This window comes from Cydia amplana, chromosome 6 (assembly GCF_948474715.1).
Source record: "Cydia amplana chromosome 6, ilCydAmpl1.1, whole genome shotgun sequence".
NCBI classification, from domain to species: domain Eukaryota; kingdom Metazoa; phylum Arthropoda; class Insecta; order Lepidoptera; family Tortricidae; genus Cydia; species Cydia amplana.
In genome coordinates, this window is record NC_086074.1 from 17,039,591 (window position 1) to 17,059,091 (window position 19,501).

The following is a 19,501-nucleotide window of genomic DNA, read 5'->3' on the forward strand; positions in this document are numbered from 1 at the left end:
AGATTATTTAAGTCAAGATGAGGTTTCACTGTGTTGCCCAATTAGGTGAACTGATGAATTAACGTTTGGTTTTCTAAAATCGTACCAATAGCCGACTTGTGAGCACCATCAATGATTAGTTCTAGAGTCCGCCTAAGCTACCTTTGCACCGACTTAGAACAAAGTGAAAGTGCCACTATAATCGTCATATTAGTTATGGCATTTTCACACTTTGTCATGCACCGTTAGCTTCGACCGACTCTAAGTTGTACGCAGAGGTTCGGATGTTCGTTTTTTTCGCATAGGTACCTCTTTTGTGTTTGATAGGCATAGTGTAATTAATCTAGTTTGTAAACCTTATGTTGCGTCTCACAAATCTGTTTGCCATGGTTTTACAGTTATGTCGACTGACATAACCTGATATAGATCAGCCACGGAGGTTGGTGAGTCAGCACGGAAGGTCGGGTCGGAAGCCGGTGTTCCAAATAAGGAACTCACCTTATGACACGTGGGACCTTCGTTCCAAGGGAAATTACGTTTTTCTCGTTAATCTGCCCGTTTTAAGTGGAAATTAATTATGCGTTTATTATTATTTTTGGTCAATAAGGTGCATGGGTAACTTCGAAGGCAGGGTATTTCACGTATTTGGTTGAAACATCTAATAAATTAGAAGCATTTCACATTTTGGCACCAAGGCATCTTATCTTACTGTTGTTACAGTAGGATGTAATGGATATTTGCCATTGTGTAAATTATCCCGCATTCGATGCACCTCACTTAAACTCCATAAAATGTTTTTGAAGTGAAAACTTCTTTAGCGGCGCTGGGCACTTTTTGAGGTGGGGAAAAAAATGATAAACTCTAGACAGCGTAAGGCGATCACGTGACCATAAGGCGATCACGTGACCGTAAGGCGATCACGTGACCGTAAGGCGATCATGTGACCGTAAGGTTTAGATGGCCACTCATTTAGATGGCATTTAAATCAATATAGAAAAACTCAATGACATTACATGAAAAAGGTTCTAATCTTGTACGGGCTGAAATACGAGGATCTCACAGTTACATTCTAACTGTATATCACTCAAATATAATTCAATCAAGCTACATCTTGATGAAATCGCTAATAAAAGTGAACTCTAGTACTGGTGAATAAAACTCAAAATATCATGACCAAACCAAATATATTTAGATGCGAGGTCTGCAAGGTAACTTTACAATTTCTATTCGAATTTTAAACAATTAACGCTACAAATTTAAGCTTACTGGCCAGCAATTTCGGAACTAAAGTTTTTCAATAGAAAGGAGGATGGGTCAATTATACATAGTGCTGCAGACATTTTGGACTAGTCATTGAATTTTTCACTTCTGTCGGCACTCCCGGAGTGCAACCCTTTGTTAGGGTTCCGTAGCCAAATGGCAAAAAACGGAACCCTTATAGATTCGTCATGTCTGTCTGTCTGTCCGTCTGTCCGTCTGTCCGTCTGTCCGTCTGTCCGTCTGTCTGTCCGTCCGTATGTCACAGCCACTTTTCTCCGAAACTATAAGAACTATACTGTTGAAACTTGGTAAGTAGATGTATTCTGTGAACCGCATTAAGATTTTCACACAAAAATAGAAAAAAAACAATAAATTTTTGGGGTTCCCCATACTTCGAACTGAAACTCAAAAATTTTTTTTTCATCAAACCCATACGTGTGGGGTATCTATGGATAGGTCTTCAAAAATGATATTGAGGTTTCTAATATCATTTTTTTCTAAACTGAATAGTTTGCGCGACAGACACTTCCAAAGTGGTAAAATGTGTGTCCCCCCCCTGTAACTTCTAAAATAAGAGAATGATAAAACTAAAAAAAATATATGATGTACATTACCATGTAAACTTCCACCGAAAATTGGTTTGAACGAGATCTAGTAAGTAGTTTTTTTTTAATACGTCATAAATCGCCTAAATACGGAACCCTTCATGGGCGAGTCCGACTCGCACTTGGCCGCTTTTTTTTCTTGATAAATGTATTAAAACGGTACATGTATAGAGTCGTAGGTATTACGTATCAAAGCAATCTGAATATTCTTTTTTTTATCCAAAATGCAAACTCATTGCAGATTTTTCCGCAATCCCCTTGCGCCCTGATTGCGCAGCGACTAGCCAAGCTTTTTTTTAAATTAATAAAACCTCTTTACTAGATTACAAATATCGATACCATCAGCTATCCTTTTAAGTTATCTTGACACATGAAATTAATGAACCGCCATATGGAGGCCAATGTTTTGATAAAATATAATATGTTCTTATAAGATTGCATCAGCGAACAACGGAGTTCTGTAAGCCGACAATTGACGGCCATATGGTACTCTTGAGGAAACATTTCGCCAGTCATCCTTGTTATTCTTTATTTGGGTCAGTTTTGAAGTCTTTCAAGATTGTGGCTCCGAATAGCTAATAATGTGATTATAATCTATTATCACAATAATCAAAAGTTTGTATTAAAAAAAATTTACCTTTCCTGCAGTAATGTCGCACTGCGTTACTGTAGCTATAATGTTGGTGTAATAGTCTGAATCCGAACGATACGGTTAAGGGTCAAGTGAAAATAGCTGAAGTTTCTACGTAAAATACCTATTTGATTCTTTAAGGGCTCTAAAATCTATAAGACTAGACTTGGAACTATCAATATGACAGCACGTATTGCGGAAAAACCTAACACACATCAACACACTGGAAACCATAAATCTTTGCCACCGGTCAATTCGTCTCACCCGAACTTTCGCAGCCTATTTGCGACTTGGCAATTACTTAGCACCCCTAAAGAATGCAAATAGAAATCGACACGAATTGCTAATGTGAACATGTACCTATCACGCCGCCGCGTACAATCTTGCAATTTAGGATTTAATTAGTGCGTCTGCTACCGGTATTCGAACACTGAATAAACTACAGAAGGACTGCTTCGTACCGCCCGGCATCCACTTATATAACCTGGGTGGATCGCTCAGTTCCTGGCAACAAGCCCTGGAGATGCTAATGATGACATGCGGGCCAATACATTAGGCTCTACAATAGCCTACATCTGTTAAAAGTAGTACTCAGTTTACATCTATTGAAAGTTTTTGTCCTGTTCATATCGTGCCTTTTTCGTACTCATTCCTTAGAGCTTTTATGCGTTTATTTTTAGTTTTTTGTCACGTTAACACGGTAGGTATTGTGGTCACGTTCAGTAATTGACTTTCACGTTTTTTAATCTTTCGTCTAAAGAATTTCATGTTACAGTTATTTCTCTTTGTTTTGTTATAAACTGATGAGTTATTCAACCTATAGTCTCATCTGATGGGCAACAACTACATAAACATATGTACAAAATAAGTACAAATATCATTTAATCCGACGAGAAACTTTTAGTAGAGTTTGACTGAACATCCAAATCTGATCCAAGTACTCAACACACAGACTAAAATCTCAGGCGAACCTTCTGTACCTTTCCCACCCGGGCAGTCTGCACGCGAGAACCATTTTAGATTTATATTGTACCTGGATTACATTTCCTGGTGTCATAATGCACTTGTTTGAGCAGACGCGCGCGCCGCGGAGCTCTGCGACTAGGTGTTAAAACAGCCCTCAGACCATCAGCGAGTCGACGACTCAATGAGAACTAGTAAAAGAGATCCCTGCGGTTAGGCATAGTTTATCATCATCACAGTCGGAAAACGTCAATTGCTGGACATAGTACTCCGACAACAACCGGTTGCGCAAAGACCTAATCCAACGGTTCTTTGCAATCTTAAACATATCGTTGGTACGCTTCGAGGGCCTCTATCTGCGTCGTAACTAAGAACTGCCCCAAATGACCAATATGCCCCACTTACTGCCACTTATCTCCGGCAACTCGTAGCATACTGAGGCGCAGATTAGAGAAGACGTGCGGGATTGAACCAATAGCATTGGTTGTAAATAAAATGTAATCAAGCGGATAGGAGAAGAGAACCAATACCATTGGTCGATTCCCGCACGTCTCTTCTCATCTTCTTGTCATCTTCGCTATTCTCCGCCTCAGTGGAAATTCAGCCTTAGGTCATTCTACACTGGTTCACACGTGAACTTCACTCGCCCACAGTCGCTCATTCGATCGGAATACATGACCAGATCGCAATGATAAATGATGGTAACATTACCTTTTATGTAACCTCGAGGTTCTAGCAGTTAGAGATGGTTAGTTTACCTTCTATAAAAGGTATAGTTTTAGGCTAATACAAAACATAAAGTTTGTTATAGAGACTAGTCTAACTTCCCTATTTACTCCGTTTTTGTTAGAAGATGTTCTAGCTACTTATATGAGATAAAGTAACTATAGGACAAAGTTCAAAATTGCGACTTAAAGGGCCAAAAGGTTAAATGGGGAACTACACCCAATTTTAAATTAAAAAATCTTATAGTGCACGCGGTTAAATTTTAATTCTTCTTCTTGATGAACTTGAATAAGTTTAAGACTCTGAATAGTCATAGGTAGACTGATAAAATTTAAAGAACTTTAGGCAATTTCGGTTAAAAGCTTATTTTTTGAAGAAATTTGATTATTAACCTTTTTTATACACCCATACCTCACCATAAACTAAATTCTTGATATTACATTTATTACCCTTTGTAGCCGACTAGCTGTAAAAGTACAACATCTAATAAACATGATAGCTAATGACTCCCCGACGTTCACAGGCCAATTATTAGCTACTATAGCCGCAATTGCTACAAATGAATACTAAATTGGCAATGAGCCAATACGGTAGATTAATCGCCCTACATGCCGACTTACGTCTCTTCTGTGACATAGCTTATGTCACATCGTGATTTAGACATAGTACGAGGTGTTTACAGATTGTAGTGTCTTCATTTACCTGTTTTCATGACAGTTTTACCAAGAATTTATATAAGGGCAAGGATTTTATTTGACATTGTGTACTTTGTTTATCGATAACAGATTTAACACTGATTTAAATTTTCACGATTTTTACACATTATTAAATTTGTACAATTTGATAACAGGTTTGTGATGTTTCATTTTCTCAATAGTTTATTTTTGCTAGAAAAAGTTTTAGGTATTTATAGTCATATTTAAAACAGACTAGGGCGGTAAAAGATTAGTCATAAATGCATGCAACTACATTATTGCTGACTTCCATATGTTTCCAAAGATGTTGCCTTATTCAACTGGTACTCGATGTATATTTATTTGCGCTCTCCATCATTCCTTTAGTGTCAAACATTTATTACTTATATCAGACTGTCAGTTCCTGCTCGGTAATCATTTCAAGGAAATAATTTGTTTTATGAGCACCAAGATACCGTGCAATTAAAAAGCAGGTAACTTTACTTCTGAATTTCTGATCAATAAGAGAAAGCTAGGAAAGCGTGTGAATATACTTAGCAATAAGATGATACGTTTGTTAGTAATTAGATAACAAAGATTGTAAGTAATAATACATCCTGAACAATGAAACAATCGGGAGGAAAAACATTCTAGAATCGATAGACAGTTTTATGATTGATTCATTATGATTTCTCCGGCAATCGCTTTTCCTTTCATAAATAAAACTATCAGCAACATTATCATAAGCATTACACGTGTATAGAAATGTTGATGCGGCTTTAACGTATGTAAACAGCTTATTTATTTATTTAGCTTGTTTAACTCTTTTTTTTATGATTATAGCTACGATTACGACCGCTTTCATAACAGACGAAGTTGTTCGACATTTCGAGAGCTCCAATCTTTGACAAGTCAACTGAGTACGTTTCATCCGGTGTATTTATATTCGTATCACGTAGGTACACATCATTATTAGGATAAGGACCCGGACCCTTTGCATACTCATTCGCTTTATTTCCGCTACATCTTCCACTACGTGGCCGCCAAGAACCTTGACCACTCGAGAACCTTTGTGCCCCAACAGTTATTGGTTCTTTCGCAGCGCTCCTGTTTCCGTAGAATTAATACTTTTCTTACTAATACTACGTTTAATACTACGTTTACGTAATACTACGTTTTCTACTATTAATAGTTTACTTAAATCGTTTTCAAAGGAATTAGTGCTTTTGCTGTACAGACTTTCTAAATGTTTAATAAGCTTGTTCTCACGAACATGACTAATCGGCCGATTGCACGCGGTCATTTCGAACTTTCCACTTATTTCCACAATGTTATCTATGCGACTGACGTTGTCTATTTGTGAAGCGGCGTCACAAGTCACATCACAACTTCAAGCCACGTGAATGGTTTACAAAGAGCATAATAGAACAACACAGATAAAATTTTATTCCTGTTTAGTTATTTACGGAATAGTGACATCTGTTTAGGGGCAGTATGTCATCATCTCATTGTCAAAAAATACAAATGTCGTAATGTCCTGATTGTCTTTATAAAATACAATTGTGTAATCAATTAATGTTAATTCACATTCTCAGTCGCGTGCCAAATGTGGTAAATTACATACGTCAGTCCTCGTTAGATCCAATTTGTCTAACACGCTTTCTCCATTCATCCTGACCTTGCGATAATCCCGCAGTTCCACACACGCCAATGTTTGAGGGAGTGCCCGCCCTTGCAATCTACTCTATTATGAATCCCGACACGTAGCCATGATTATATAAAACAACTGGGAAGCCTGACACACACACATTGATTATGATTAGCACCATTCATTCACCTTAATTAGGACTTGGTTTATATTGTCGTCGTACTTTGCGTGCACGCTGTTGTCTTGAAATGACGCTGTACTCCTTATAAACTGTGACGATGTAGGCAGTCTACGCTCTACGCCCATTCTTCCTACGCCCCTGGATTGCTAGCATGATTCTGTTTATCGTTAATACAAAGCATCAAAAACTGTGTCATGCTACCTTCGTTACACAGCAGAGGGTGATAAATTCAACAGTGTTCCACATTCACAAACTCTTGTCCACCTGATTTAAAGAGCTGTCTAACTGTTCCCACAGAAAAGGCAAATTTCCCCGGCCTATCTGCCTCTCTATCGCTCAAATATACAAGAGTGACAGAGAGGTAGATAACGAAATTTAGATTTTCGTGTTTCGCGGTAGGCCCTCAGACACCTCACCGGTGAACGTCCTCATTAACTCAGTCGCAAGCCAAATACTCTTTTTCACTTTTATTTCTGTCCAAGTATTATTAGATTAGTAGATATTATGCGCGCGTGAATCAGTTGTTGTCGTGGAAGTTTATGATGGGCCATTATGCTTTTATGCCCCTACTATTTGTTATTTTACTGGGCGCGTTTTATTTTCTTAGTTTCGCAAGTTTGTTTGTCGCTCGTGTATCATGAGCTTTTCATCTCTCATTTTATTTTTATTATTAGATAATTCGTTATGAGTAAACAGGGTATTTTTTCAATGAAATGAAGGCTAAACTTCATTTTGTCCTGGTAGAATGTTCGCGATCCCAGAACGCCTCCCAAACGGCATATTGTGGGAAACGCCGGTGTGGGTTTAGTGGGTAGGCTCCTCCGCTCTTTTCATAACTGAAAAGAGCTGGGAGGTGAGAGTCCCACATACCCCCCATTATGGGCCCACGTCGGGGCCAGGGGGACGATGCGTATTAGCATTCCCACATCGACAACAAAAAAAAAGGCTAAACTTCATTTCATTGAAACGGCATTGATGACATAGACTTAGCTAACTCTGTAGGTATCGACTCTGACTTGACAAAGTATGGAAGTTTCATTATACACCTCATATTTTCATAGTCATCGTTGAAATAACATCGTGTGTAATAATTAATATAATATGTTCACTAATTAAGTTTGACTTTAGAGTACCTATTAACATTAACACAGTTTCCATTACTTTAAAAGCTCTTTATTTCACACCAAATAAAATAAAATAGATAACAGCCGAACTTATCACTAAAGAGCGATTTTTTTTTTTTCATTTACAACAACCAATCTGTCTGTTTACAGGCTCTATTCTAAAACTTTTTAAGCAAACAATTTCATATAATGTATGACTTATTATATAAATACATTCATGTTAATAGTGGCGCCATCTAGGTATTTTCCTCAAGAGCTTTAAGTTTTGTTTACGTTTCACAACACACAGAGGTTGACTCAGCGGTGCGGTTTGTCGGTTTACCGCGTACTCAACAGATGTCGCTAAATATTTAACATTATATGTACCTAATAAATTCTAATAATGATGTTTTTATTAGGTAATTTGCTCGTAAAATTTAATCGTGTACACAAGTTCTTGATCAGCTCTGCCTACTTCATTTTTGTACCCGTATAGCTTTATTTGCATTCATGTTATCTCCCATTGATATCGATCCGGTCCCTACCCCGTTATCTGCTGCACCCGTGACGTCACGGGTGCAACCACCGTTGCACCGGCGCCCGCCCGCCCACACCGTTTCAAAACACCAATGTCACTTGCAAAATAATCCTTGAACTCGCGCTAGAGCTCTCTAGCGCTGTTCCAAATTTGAAAATTTGAATTCTTCTGACGCTTTTTCGTGACATTTACTATTTCGACGCGTGTTTTGGAAACATAATCTGAAATGTTTGCGTGCTTACGAATACCACAATAAACATTATAGTGTAGAGTGTACACATTGCCTGCCAATTCCAGTTAGAGCTTATAGGAAACATATGGCGCGTGAACGCATTCCAGTGTGAATATGCGAACTTTCTGGAGTTCAGTCCGAGTATAATATCCAAAGGGAAGCCTGTGTTCTGGACTTTTTTTTTAAATTTGAAGACAGTGATTTATTTTCATTCAGCCAGTTATAATGTCTGGTAAGTTTAGAGTTAATTTTGCAATTAACGACAACGACAACTTCCTTTTGTTCATGTCCATCTAAGCTAATTTTACACAGACTTGAATAGAACAAAGTGAGGCGGTGTCATTATAAACGTCGTAATTTCATAGAAATTGGACATTTATGATGACATCGCACACTTTGTCATTAGTCATTACAAATGCCATGCAGTTAGCTTGGTCTGACTCTAATAGGCAATGAATAACCTAAGTTTAAGATACAGCTGTCCATAAAACACTAACGATGTTATAATACACAAACGTAGGTTTATGCCATGTCATTATAATAATATTATGACATAACAACAGCTTTTTAAAGAATTATGGTCACGGTCAAAAACAAGTTTTATGTCAGAGCTTTATCACTGTTACATATTTGGCTTTTATGATATAGTAACGTTTGACCTTCATACTTTTTCGCCTGGTGCCAAAATAGACATTAGAACCGCTAATAGTTTAGTAATGTGAAGTTCCGACCTACTAATGGATTCTGGAGCGTACACGTCATGTTTTATGTGAGTGTATGAAACATTCCTGAATCTAATCCAAGGGTAGAAGCAAATTGAATTATGAAATTACACCCCATATTTTTATACACAGTGTACAGAAAACCAGCGCCACGGTTTGCCGAGGCATTATGCTGAGTGGGGATCCTAATATTTTAGCGTCCAAATGTCTTTTATGTCTGCATGCCTTTCTTTTTTTGGCGTTAAAATAAATGTATTTATTCTTCTTTCTTCTTAAATTGGAATTCTTTAACCACTACATTACTACTACAAGGAGCCTAATAATTCTAATCAACTTTGAACCTACATCAAAGTACCATTACTTTGGGAATAAACTTCGTAAATGTTATTTTTCTTTTGACTGTGGAATTCATAGATAAAAGTTTTTTTTGTATATGTCACCGTAAAATTGTAAACACTCGTCATATTATAATCTCGCTAGTTACATTATAAACTGACGGTAGGGAGATTATAATCTAACCTGGTTAGGTTAGGTTAGCGTAGGTTTACGTTAGATTATAAACTAACGGGTTCACAATCTTACGGTGTCATATACATATAAACCCTGTAGTAGGTACTTTTTTTTTGGATTTTTCGTAGGTACTCCGAATTATTAGCGAAATTGAACTTTATGCATAGGGATGCTCGTAGGTCTATGTTGCTCTGTGGTCTGTGACGGATTAATCCGTCTCAGGGATCGGAACCGGTTTTTTGCAAAAACTTAGAAATAACCATATTTTTCGATTTATTTTATACTAGAAACGTAGGACTCAGTTGTGTTTTTATGTTACGACTTCGTATTATTAGATTGCCCAATTAGAAATGAAGTAATTAGCAAAGAACGAAAAAATACCGTTTCCGTTCCCATACAAAAAATACCGGTATCCGATCCCTGATCCGTCTGTCGTTGGACCTACGATGCGGATATATATCCGTCATTGGCGTCAATAGGGTTAAACACACTTTCTGTATTTCTTTACACACGCGTTCGAGCCCCGAGACCTCTTAATCTCACGCCGGCGACATTTGTCGGTGGCTGCTGTCGCTCCTTCTATGGCGGTGAGCGAAAATGTCGATTGATGTGTTCACTGGATAGCTAACAACTTGGTTAGCAAGTTATCATCGAGCCGAAGCGAGAGTGAGACAAGACTAATTCTCGTACGGTTCGGATTCTTTAGTACCTACCTATGGCTGAAACAGAACAGCTGAAAGTCCTAAGCAGAGCTGTTATTGTCGCGTCTATTATGTAATCGACTTAGTTAAATGTTACTTTATTAGCGATAGCGTGCTCTCTGGGCAAAGAATAATGAGCTGGATCTGTCCGGCCGACTTTATATTATTCCATGTAAAAAAAATTGCTTGCCAAAGTATATGTCTTCTCCAGCACTTCAATCTGTCAATTAAATAATTGACAGCAGTATAGAACAAGGCTTTCTACCACACTATTGTTCATTTTTTTGTTTTTGCTGACATACTCGTAAGTGGCTAGTTTAAGCAACTAGATGTATAAAGTATGTGTTTTAGTACACGTTACTCTATGGTTTAGTTAGATTTCAGACCATTAACTAAACCTTATTTATTTATTTGGTTTGTAATTATTAATAACCGCATTTCATCCTTACTCGCCAAAAGCCAGCAATCCGATTTCACGCCAACAGATAAGATTTCTCCAACAATCGCGTTTTCTACTCATAACCATTGAATGACAGGTGAAAAACAAGCACAAGTACCTAAGCACTCGACTGGACTGTCGCAGTGATTTAGCTAATGGCACTCGTGCGACTTGACAGCTTTCTTACGTCCCACGTGTTGGGTATTTATTGACGCTAGTGTAGGACTTGTAGATATGGGCTGAAGAGTTAAATTCGTGTGTATTGCGAGTTTGTTTAGTTTTAGTTGACAATTTTGGCGAAAGGGCCCAATTTACCACGTACCCGTAGATGTACTAGAGCTAGAGGATCTACCCGTAGAGCCCACGCCAAGGTAGAAAAGCACTATAATTGAGTTCACATTACTCAGTCCAGAATGATCGCACTGCAACTACTGCAAGTACCAATGAAAATAAAATTAAGTACGGATTTATAAAATTTGAAATGTTCGAATACAGCGTCTGCCCTGCTGGCCTAGCGAAGCTGACAATCGCTATCGCTTCGATAACGAAACGCTTTGTGTCTCTTTAACACTCTTCCATATTAGTGTGACAGTGACAGTTACATTTCGATAGCTACGGAGTGTAAGCGATTGCCACGTTGGCTACGCGGCATTGGGCAGCTTTCCTTGAAATCACTAAAAGCGTGTTCAATCTGTCATAAAAGTAACCAAGTCGTAGCTTATCGGAATTCTTATTCATCTACTATTCTACTTTTACTATATTTCGCTGAAACGACTAACGTTTCTCCAAGAGGAAGCCAGATGAACAAAAAGAAACAGTATTTCTTTGCCATCATCGCATATACAAGATATCTCAGGTTTTCAACATTAAGTATACAATTAAAACCAAGTTAACACAGCCTGCTTATACAGCCCGTGCAATATATTGCCGCCTCCTTAATTATGTGCGCGATGTCGGTTAAAAACTTCGTTACCGATCGAGCTGTTAAGGAAATGCTGTGCTTAATGCTTTTTGTCACTTCAAGCCGTTCGGGGTAGTGTTGAGAGTTTGAATAAATCGCGACTAAAAGAGCCTTGAGGGGCCTTGCCTTGTAAGGCTCGAAGTGGAAAAGCGAAGCTTAAAAGAAATCCTAGAGCCCGTCTAAGACGACCGACGACCACCGACTTTGATAGAACAAAGTGTAAAAATGACATTATAAACGGCGTTTAAAAAATGACTTCATCGTAGAAATGTATGATGACATTTCCACATTTTGTCTTAGCAAGTGCCATGCAGAGTCAGCTTGGTCCGACTCTAACTAAGATAACAATCCAGGAGCGGTATTCAGTTCAGTCGTTCAGTTTTAATAGTATTTTATGCAACCGTTGTTTAAGAGAGGTCAAAAAAGGCGAGTGGCGTGAGTAATAAAGACGCCACGAGTATTTTTTGACTCAGTTAAACAACGTTGCATACAATACTTTTTCTACGACTAAGCACTTTTAAATAAAATTGTAAATTTAACAAATATTTTTAATTCAAGAAGTAGCAAAAATGGAGGGTACGGGCGGGAAAAGAATGAATGAATGAATGAAATTTAAAAAAAAACATGTCTATGGTTCACTTATTTGTCAGAGATGACATTTAAAATAAGGTTGGCAACACTGTATTTCATTCAATATTTTTTAAGTGGTCATTACACGAAGTACCGTAAAATCGCCGAAACGATACTGCGTGTATGCACAAATTCTTTTTTGGGGAATAGACTAAAGACTTGTCTTGACAACTATAAGGTAGGGTTTTAAAGGTGTGTGCACGACCCTTTAAGGGGACGGTATATGACGTTTTCGATTTAGAGCTCACTTTGTGCAATCAATTTGTTCAAGAAATGTTTAATAACTGCATTAAATTATACGTAAATTTGTTCACGAAGAAGCCGTGTACCGGTTCTTCACGGCATAATATTTTTTATTTGCTGTAATTCTCTACAAATCGACACTAAAAGTATCCAAAAATCAAAATATGGAGTTCCGTTTGAGCAACACGCATTACAGTTTTGCCTTTAACAGTAATTGAGTTGTTGTGTGATTTTGAAAGCTAGATAACTAAACTAGCAAATTATTATCTACTTATATTTTTACTCACAAATACAACACAGAAATTCAATCCCAAATGTAAACTTTCGTACAATTTCCATACATTGACGACATCACTCAAAATTCTTCTTCGAGTCAGATGGCCGCTGGCCTTGGATCGAAGCAGACGTGTACGTCGTCGTAGCTCGTTTTTGGCATTATTTAGACATTTCATCATATACGCATACGAAAATGTATACCAGTAGATAAATTGTATTTCAAAAAATAGGGTAAATAAATTTATTTAAAATTTGATTTGTTGTTATTTACAGGTCGTAACGATCGAAAACAGCAGTAAACTATCCTAAAACAATACGATTACAATTGAATTTAAGTAACTTGTTCCTTCAAAACCCGCTTAAAATGAAAAAAGTTTAAAGACTCGTTTTACTGATTGGGATTGATTTTCATTATGCTGGTATCAATTTTGCGTCATTAAAAAAAAGTATAAAACTTCTGTACGTCAATGACATTTGATGTCAATTGTAATCTTGTATTTACGTTAGAGAATATTATATATTCGTTTAAATATTACTTACCTATTAATACGAAGCGTAATTCGTTTAATACCTGAAAGTCTTAGTGTCTACACCTACTTTGTTGCCGTTTGTTCCGTCTATATGTGTGCGATTACGTGCTGTTCTCAATAATCAAGAAACAAGCCATAATCTTCAAGAATAAAATAACAGCAAGACCAGCATTTAGTATTAACTAGTTTTTGCGGATTTGGAGACAAGAGATGAAGCTTACAGGCTAATACCGCTGCGGTCTGGTTATTGTTATGTGTATATATCGAGTATTATATAAATTTACTATAAAATAACAATGTTTTATTTCAATGACATTATGTGCGTAGGTATGTATGTTTCGGTGATTATAAGAATTTTGTCCACACAATAATTGTGCAAAGCAGAGACTGCATCATGCTTTCTTTACGGTATAAGCGGTATGGTACCGTTATTATTTATCAATACCGGTTCGTTTTGAAGGTAAAACTATACCGGTTGAAATACAAAGTACGGTACCGGTATAAAATTACAGCAGGGACAACCATTTTTATAAGTGTACAGTCAGCTGCAGAGAAAAGGTACGACCAGATAGATAATTGTATGCAGGGGTGGTACCTTTTCTCTGCAGCTAGCTGTACCTAAACCATCATTGACCGAGCGTTGGCGAAGGTCTCCGTTTCAACTTGGGCAAAAATGCTTTCGTATGTCCGAATTCTTCTCCTTTGCATATCACATTTCTCAACTGATTCTCGTGAAAATTCGGTAGTCCGATATAATTATTCGGTTTCTTTTTTTTTTGAACAATTTAAAATAGGCAGAAATTGTCATAAAGGACTTAAGCGCCAGTAGGGTCTGTGACACTTAAGACCACTGCGATTATTAGGTACTTACTGGCCCCTATTTCACCACGACCACGGTGACAGGTGCGACAGTTGTCGACATCACTGTTGCTGACGTCACAGGCCTCCATAGGCTACGGTAACCGCTTACCATCGGACGGGCGATGTGCTTGTTTGCCACCAACATTTTAATAAATAAATAAACTCCATTATATTGCCACTAAAAAATTCTTATTTTGCGAAGCTAATGACAATTGTCACAAGAAACACGGCAACTGTATCGAAATTGCGACACAGAACTCATTTCCTGTCAAGACTTACCGAAAATTCTTTGAAAAATCTTGTGACAATTGTCACAAGATTTTTTCGCGAGAGAAATGTCTGTTTTATCCGATATAATAAAGTTTTTTTTAATAATAGGTACAATGACGGTGGCAAACACGAATACGGCCCGCCCGATGGTAAGCGGTAACTGTATTATTAAATTGTACAACGGGACTTAATCGCGTATCTAAGTTTTAAGATTTACCTCCGACGTTTCGAGGACGGCGTTGTCCCCGTGGTCTCGGAGAAGACTGGCTTAAGTTGACATCAGCATCTTCTAACCGCGCGAGTTTTTCGAACTACCCGCACTTGGTCTTGTTTATCCGCTTGAACGTTTTGCGGTTCCGTTGTACAATTTAATAATGTGTAAAAATCGTGAAAGTTTAAATCAGTGTTAGCGGTAACTGTAGTCCATGGATGCCTATGGCGTCAATAACAGTGATGTTTTTCTCGTACCTGTCACCGTGGTGAAATAGGGGCCAGATTACGCCGCGCCGCGTGGAACGTGAGGTGCATTGGGGTAAATGCATACCATTCACTCAAGGAAAATAATCTCCCTTATAAGATCACTCGTGTGTCTGCCATTTTGTTAAAGCCAATTTTCACCGTAACTACTGGACTAGTTCAATTGAAATTTAGTACACATATGTCAAGTAAGGAAGTAGTAAGTCGGTGATCCGAAGATGAGTAACGCAAATAAATGAACTTTTAACTTTGCGGCGATTTTTGGTATCATGTGACATATCAGATATAATACATAATTATAAGTAGGTGAGCAAAAATGTACCATAACCTAACTCAGAATCGTATTACATAAATACATATACAAAAAATAGTTCAACGCCAAAAGATTAATGGAAGACCTATGTCCTATAATAGGTGAGTTGGTCTTAAACAAAAAAATATGCAATAAAAATGTGTAACTGTGGAACTCATAGTGAATCCTACTCGTACATGATCGGTTTTTATATTATGTACCTATAAGATATTTTCTACTTTATCTATATATATAAATGCACGTGTCCTGACTGATTGACTGACTGACTGACTGACTGACTGACTCATCAACGCAGAGCCGAAACTACAAATGCTAGAAGGTTGAAATTTGCACACTAGGTTGAATTTATAAAGTGTACAAGAGCTAAGAAGCGATTTTGAAAAATTCTACCCCTAAGGGGGTTAAAAAGGGGATGAAAGGTTGTATGGGGTGCAAGTTTTATTTTAAGCTAGGAATTTGAAACTTTGTAATAATGTACTATATTAAAAAACAAGAAAACTAATTTCTGCGTTTTCGAAAATTCATCCCCCAAGGTGGTGAAAAAGGGGTTGAAAGTTTGTATGGAGATCAAATATTTTTGTGAGTGTTGGACTTGAAACTTTGTATATGGGGATATTATTATAAGACGGGAAAAGTAATTTCAGCGTTTTTGAAAATTCATCCCCTAACAGGGTTAAAAAGGGGTTGAAAATTTGAATCCATTACAAATGCTTTGAAACTTCTTAGAAAGGCATAATAGCCGATGACAAAAAAAAGTAATTGCAACGTTTTAGGTAATTCAACCCCTAAGGGGGTAAAAAGGGGATGAAACTTTGTCCTGGGGTGCAAATTTTATTTTAAGCTAGGACCTTGAAACTTCGTAAAAAGGTATTAAATTAAAAAACAAGAAAACTAATTTCAGCGTTTTTAAAAATTCATCCCCCAAGGTGGTAAAAAAGGGGTTGAAAATTTGTACGGAGATCAAATATTTTTGAGAGTGCGAGACTTGAATCTTTGTATTTGGGGATATTATTAAAATACAGGAAAAGTAATTTCAGCGTTTTGTAAAATTCATCTCCTAACAGGGTTAAACTGGGGTTGAAAGTTTGAATCCATTACAAATGCTTTGAAACTTCTTAGAAAGGCATAATAGCCGATTACAAAAAAAAGTAATTGCAACGTTTTTGGAAATTTAACCCCTAAGGGGGTTAAAAAGGGGATGAAAGTTCGTCATAGGGTGCAAATTTTATTTTAAGCTAGGACCTTGAAACTTCGTAAAAAGGTATTAAATTAAAAAACAAGAAAACAAATTTCAGCGTTTTTAAAAAATCATCCCCCAAGGTGGTAAAACATGGGGTTGAAAATTTGTACGGATATCAAATATTTTTGAGAGTGCGGGACTTGAATCTTTGTATTTGATGATATTATTAGAAGACAGGACAAGTTATTTCAGTGTTTTGTAAAATTAATCCCCTAACAGGGTTAAAAAGGGGTTGAAAGTTTGTATGGAGTTCAAATTTTATTTTAAGCTAGGAACTTGAAACTTCGTAAAAATATATGTTATTAAAATACAAAAAAACTAATTTCAGCGTTTTTGAATATTCATCCCCTAAAGTGGTGAAAAAGGGGTTGAAAGTTTGTAAGGATATCAAACATTTTTTCGAACGCAGGACTTGAATCTTTGTATTTGGGGATATTATTAAAATACAGGAAAAGTAATTTCAGCGTTTTGTAAAATTCATCCCCTAACAGGGTTAAACAGGGGTTGAAAGTTTGAATCCATTACAAATGCTTTGAAACTTCTTAGAAAGGCATAATAGCCGATTACAAAAAAAAAGTAATTGCAACGTTTTTGGAAATTCAACCCCTAAGGGGGTTAAAAAGGGGATGAAAGTTTCTTAGGGTGCAAATTTTATTTTAAGCTAGGAACTTGAAACTTTGCAAAAAGGTATTAAATTAAGATACAAGAAAACAAATTTCAGCGTTTTTAAAAATTCATCCCCCAAGGTGGTAAAACATGGGATTGAAAATTTGTACGGATATCAAATATTTTTGAGAGTGCGGGACTTGAATCTTTGTATTTGGGGATATTATTAAAATACAGGAAAAGTTATTTCAGCGTTTTGTAAAATTCATCCCCTAACAGGGTTAAACAGGGGTTGAAAGTTGGAATCCATTACAAATGCTTTGAAACTTTTTAGAAAGGCATAATAGCCGATTACAAAAAAAGTAATTGCAACGTTTTTGGAAATTCAACCCCTAAGGGGGTTAAAAAGGGGATGAAAGTTCGTCTTAGGGTGCAAATTTTATTTTAAACTAGGAACTTGAAACTTTGCAAAAAGGTATTAAATTAAGATACAAGAAAACAAATTTCAGCGTTTTTAAAAATTCATCCCCCAAGGTGGTAAAACATGGGATTGAAAATTTGTACGGATATCAAATATTTTTGAGAGTGCGGGACTTGAATCTTTGTATTTGGGGATATTATTGAAATACAGGAAAAGTTATTTCAGCGTTTTGTAAAATTCATCCCCTAACAGGGTTAAACAGGGGTTGAAAGTTTGAATCCATTACAAATGCTTTGAAACTTTTTAGAAAGGCATAATAGCCGATTACAAAAAAAGTAATTGCAACGTTTTTGGAAATTCAACCCCTAAGGGGGTTAAAAAGGGGATGAAAGTTCGTCTTAGGGTGCAAATTTTATTTAAAGCTAGGAACTTGAAACTTCGTAAATAGGTAGTTAGGTAGTAGGTTTTATTAAATAGAGGACATGAAAATCTTCTAAGGGGGTTTAGAGGGATTACATCGAGGACAATTTTATTCAGTTAGGGGCTTGAAACTTCGTACCTAGGTTGTGAAAGAAAAGTCTCATGCGTTGTATAATATTAATAATTAAGAAATGATTAACCGTCCTACCGCAATCTCTTGCTGCATAATGTTCTAAGCTAATGTAGAATATATAACCACCAATATACAAATCCACGCGTACGAAGTCGCGGGCAACAGCTAGTACTTTATAAGTGTACCTACATAATATTTACTTATAAGCAGTTGTCACGTAAAATATTTGTAGATTTTTTTGGAAGTATGTGTCACATCATCATCATCTTCCTCGCGTTGTCCCGGCATTATGACACGGCTCATGGGAGCCTGGGGTCCGCTTGGCAATTAATCCCATAAATTGGCGTGGGCACTAATTTTTATGAAAGCGACTGCCATCTGACCTTCCAACCCATAGGGGGTAAACTAGTCTCTTATTGGGATTAGTCCGGTTTTCTCACGATGTTTTCCTTCACCGAAAAGCGACTGGTAAATATCAAATGATATTTCGTACATAAGTTCCGAAAAACTCATTGGTACGAGCCGGAATTGCAATTCGCACGCTCTTACCGCTAGGCCTCCAGCGATTTTTTTGAAGTATGTATAGCACAAAAAAAATATTTAGAAATGTAACATTTAAGGTAGGTAATTAAAATACGGTGTAAACATTATTGGAGAAGACTTGGAGGAAGTGTCATAGGGATCTACATTCGATGCGTGGAAAACAAGTTCTTTTGTCTAATTATAATCCATCGGCAATCACGCGAGCGCATAAAACGAAAATCATTTTTTTTTCACTCCCTAAAACTCCCTTAACCTAATAATAGTAAAACAAAAAATAAAATATAGAGGGTTACCAACCAGCCAAAGAATTATAAGTAGATATATGCACTTATCCCAACGCACCTCACGTTCTACTCTGCACGGGGTTCATTGCCGCTCCTACCGCCGTAAGTAACTATCAACACCTACATTATCAAGGCTACGATCGAAGATAATCGCTTCAGCACTGAAATAATACCGGTGGAATACCGGTATAATATTTTTTATTTTAATTGTATTCATTTAATAGTGAAACAAAAGGCGAATATACCACATAAAAGTAAATCGGTAAAGATATTAGGGGTACATTAGCCAACACTGTTTCCATATATTTTCAAATTTTATTTTGTCCGCCTTAATTAAATTTTGCACCCTGCCGGAACTTTATTTATTTAAATTCTCATTTA

The 19,501-nt window shown here is 36.9% G+C and overlaps 1 protein-coding gene across 3 annotated transcripts in view; it reads left to right on the top strand.

The window, feature by feature from the left end:
• The window catches only part of LOC134648993 (paxillin-like), a 91,412-nt gene that overhangs the window by 22,641 nt on the left and 49,270 nt on the right, over window positions 1-19,501 (top strand). The window contains exon 1 of one of the 3 annotated variants that reach the window (XM_063503678.1): window positions 8,751-8,772. The exons of the other annotated variants lie outside the window; for them this stretch is intronic. Within the exon in view, the coding sequence (XP_063359748.1) occupies window positions 8,766-8,772 (7 nt within the window). The 5' untranslated portion in view covers window positions 8,751-8,765. Of the gene's footprint in view, window positions 1-8,750; window positions 8,773-19,501 lie in introns of those variants that run through there. 3 annotated transcript variants of the gene reach the window in all.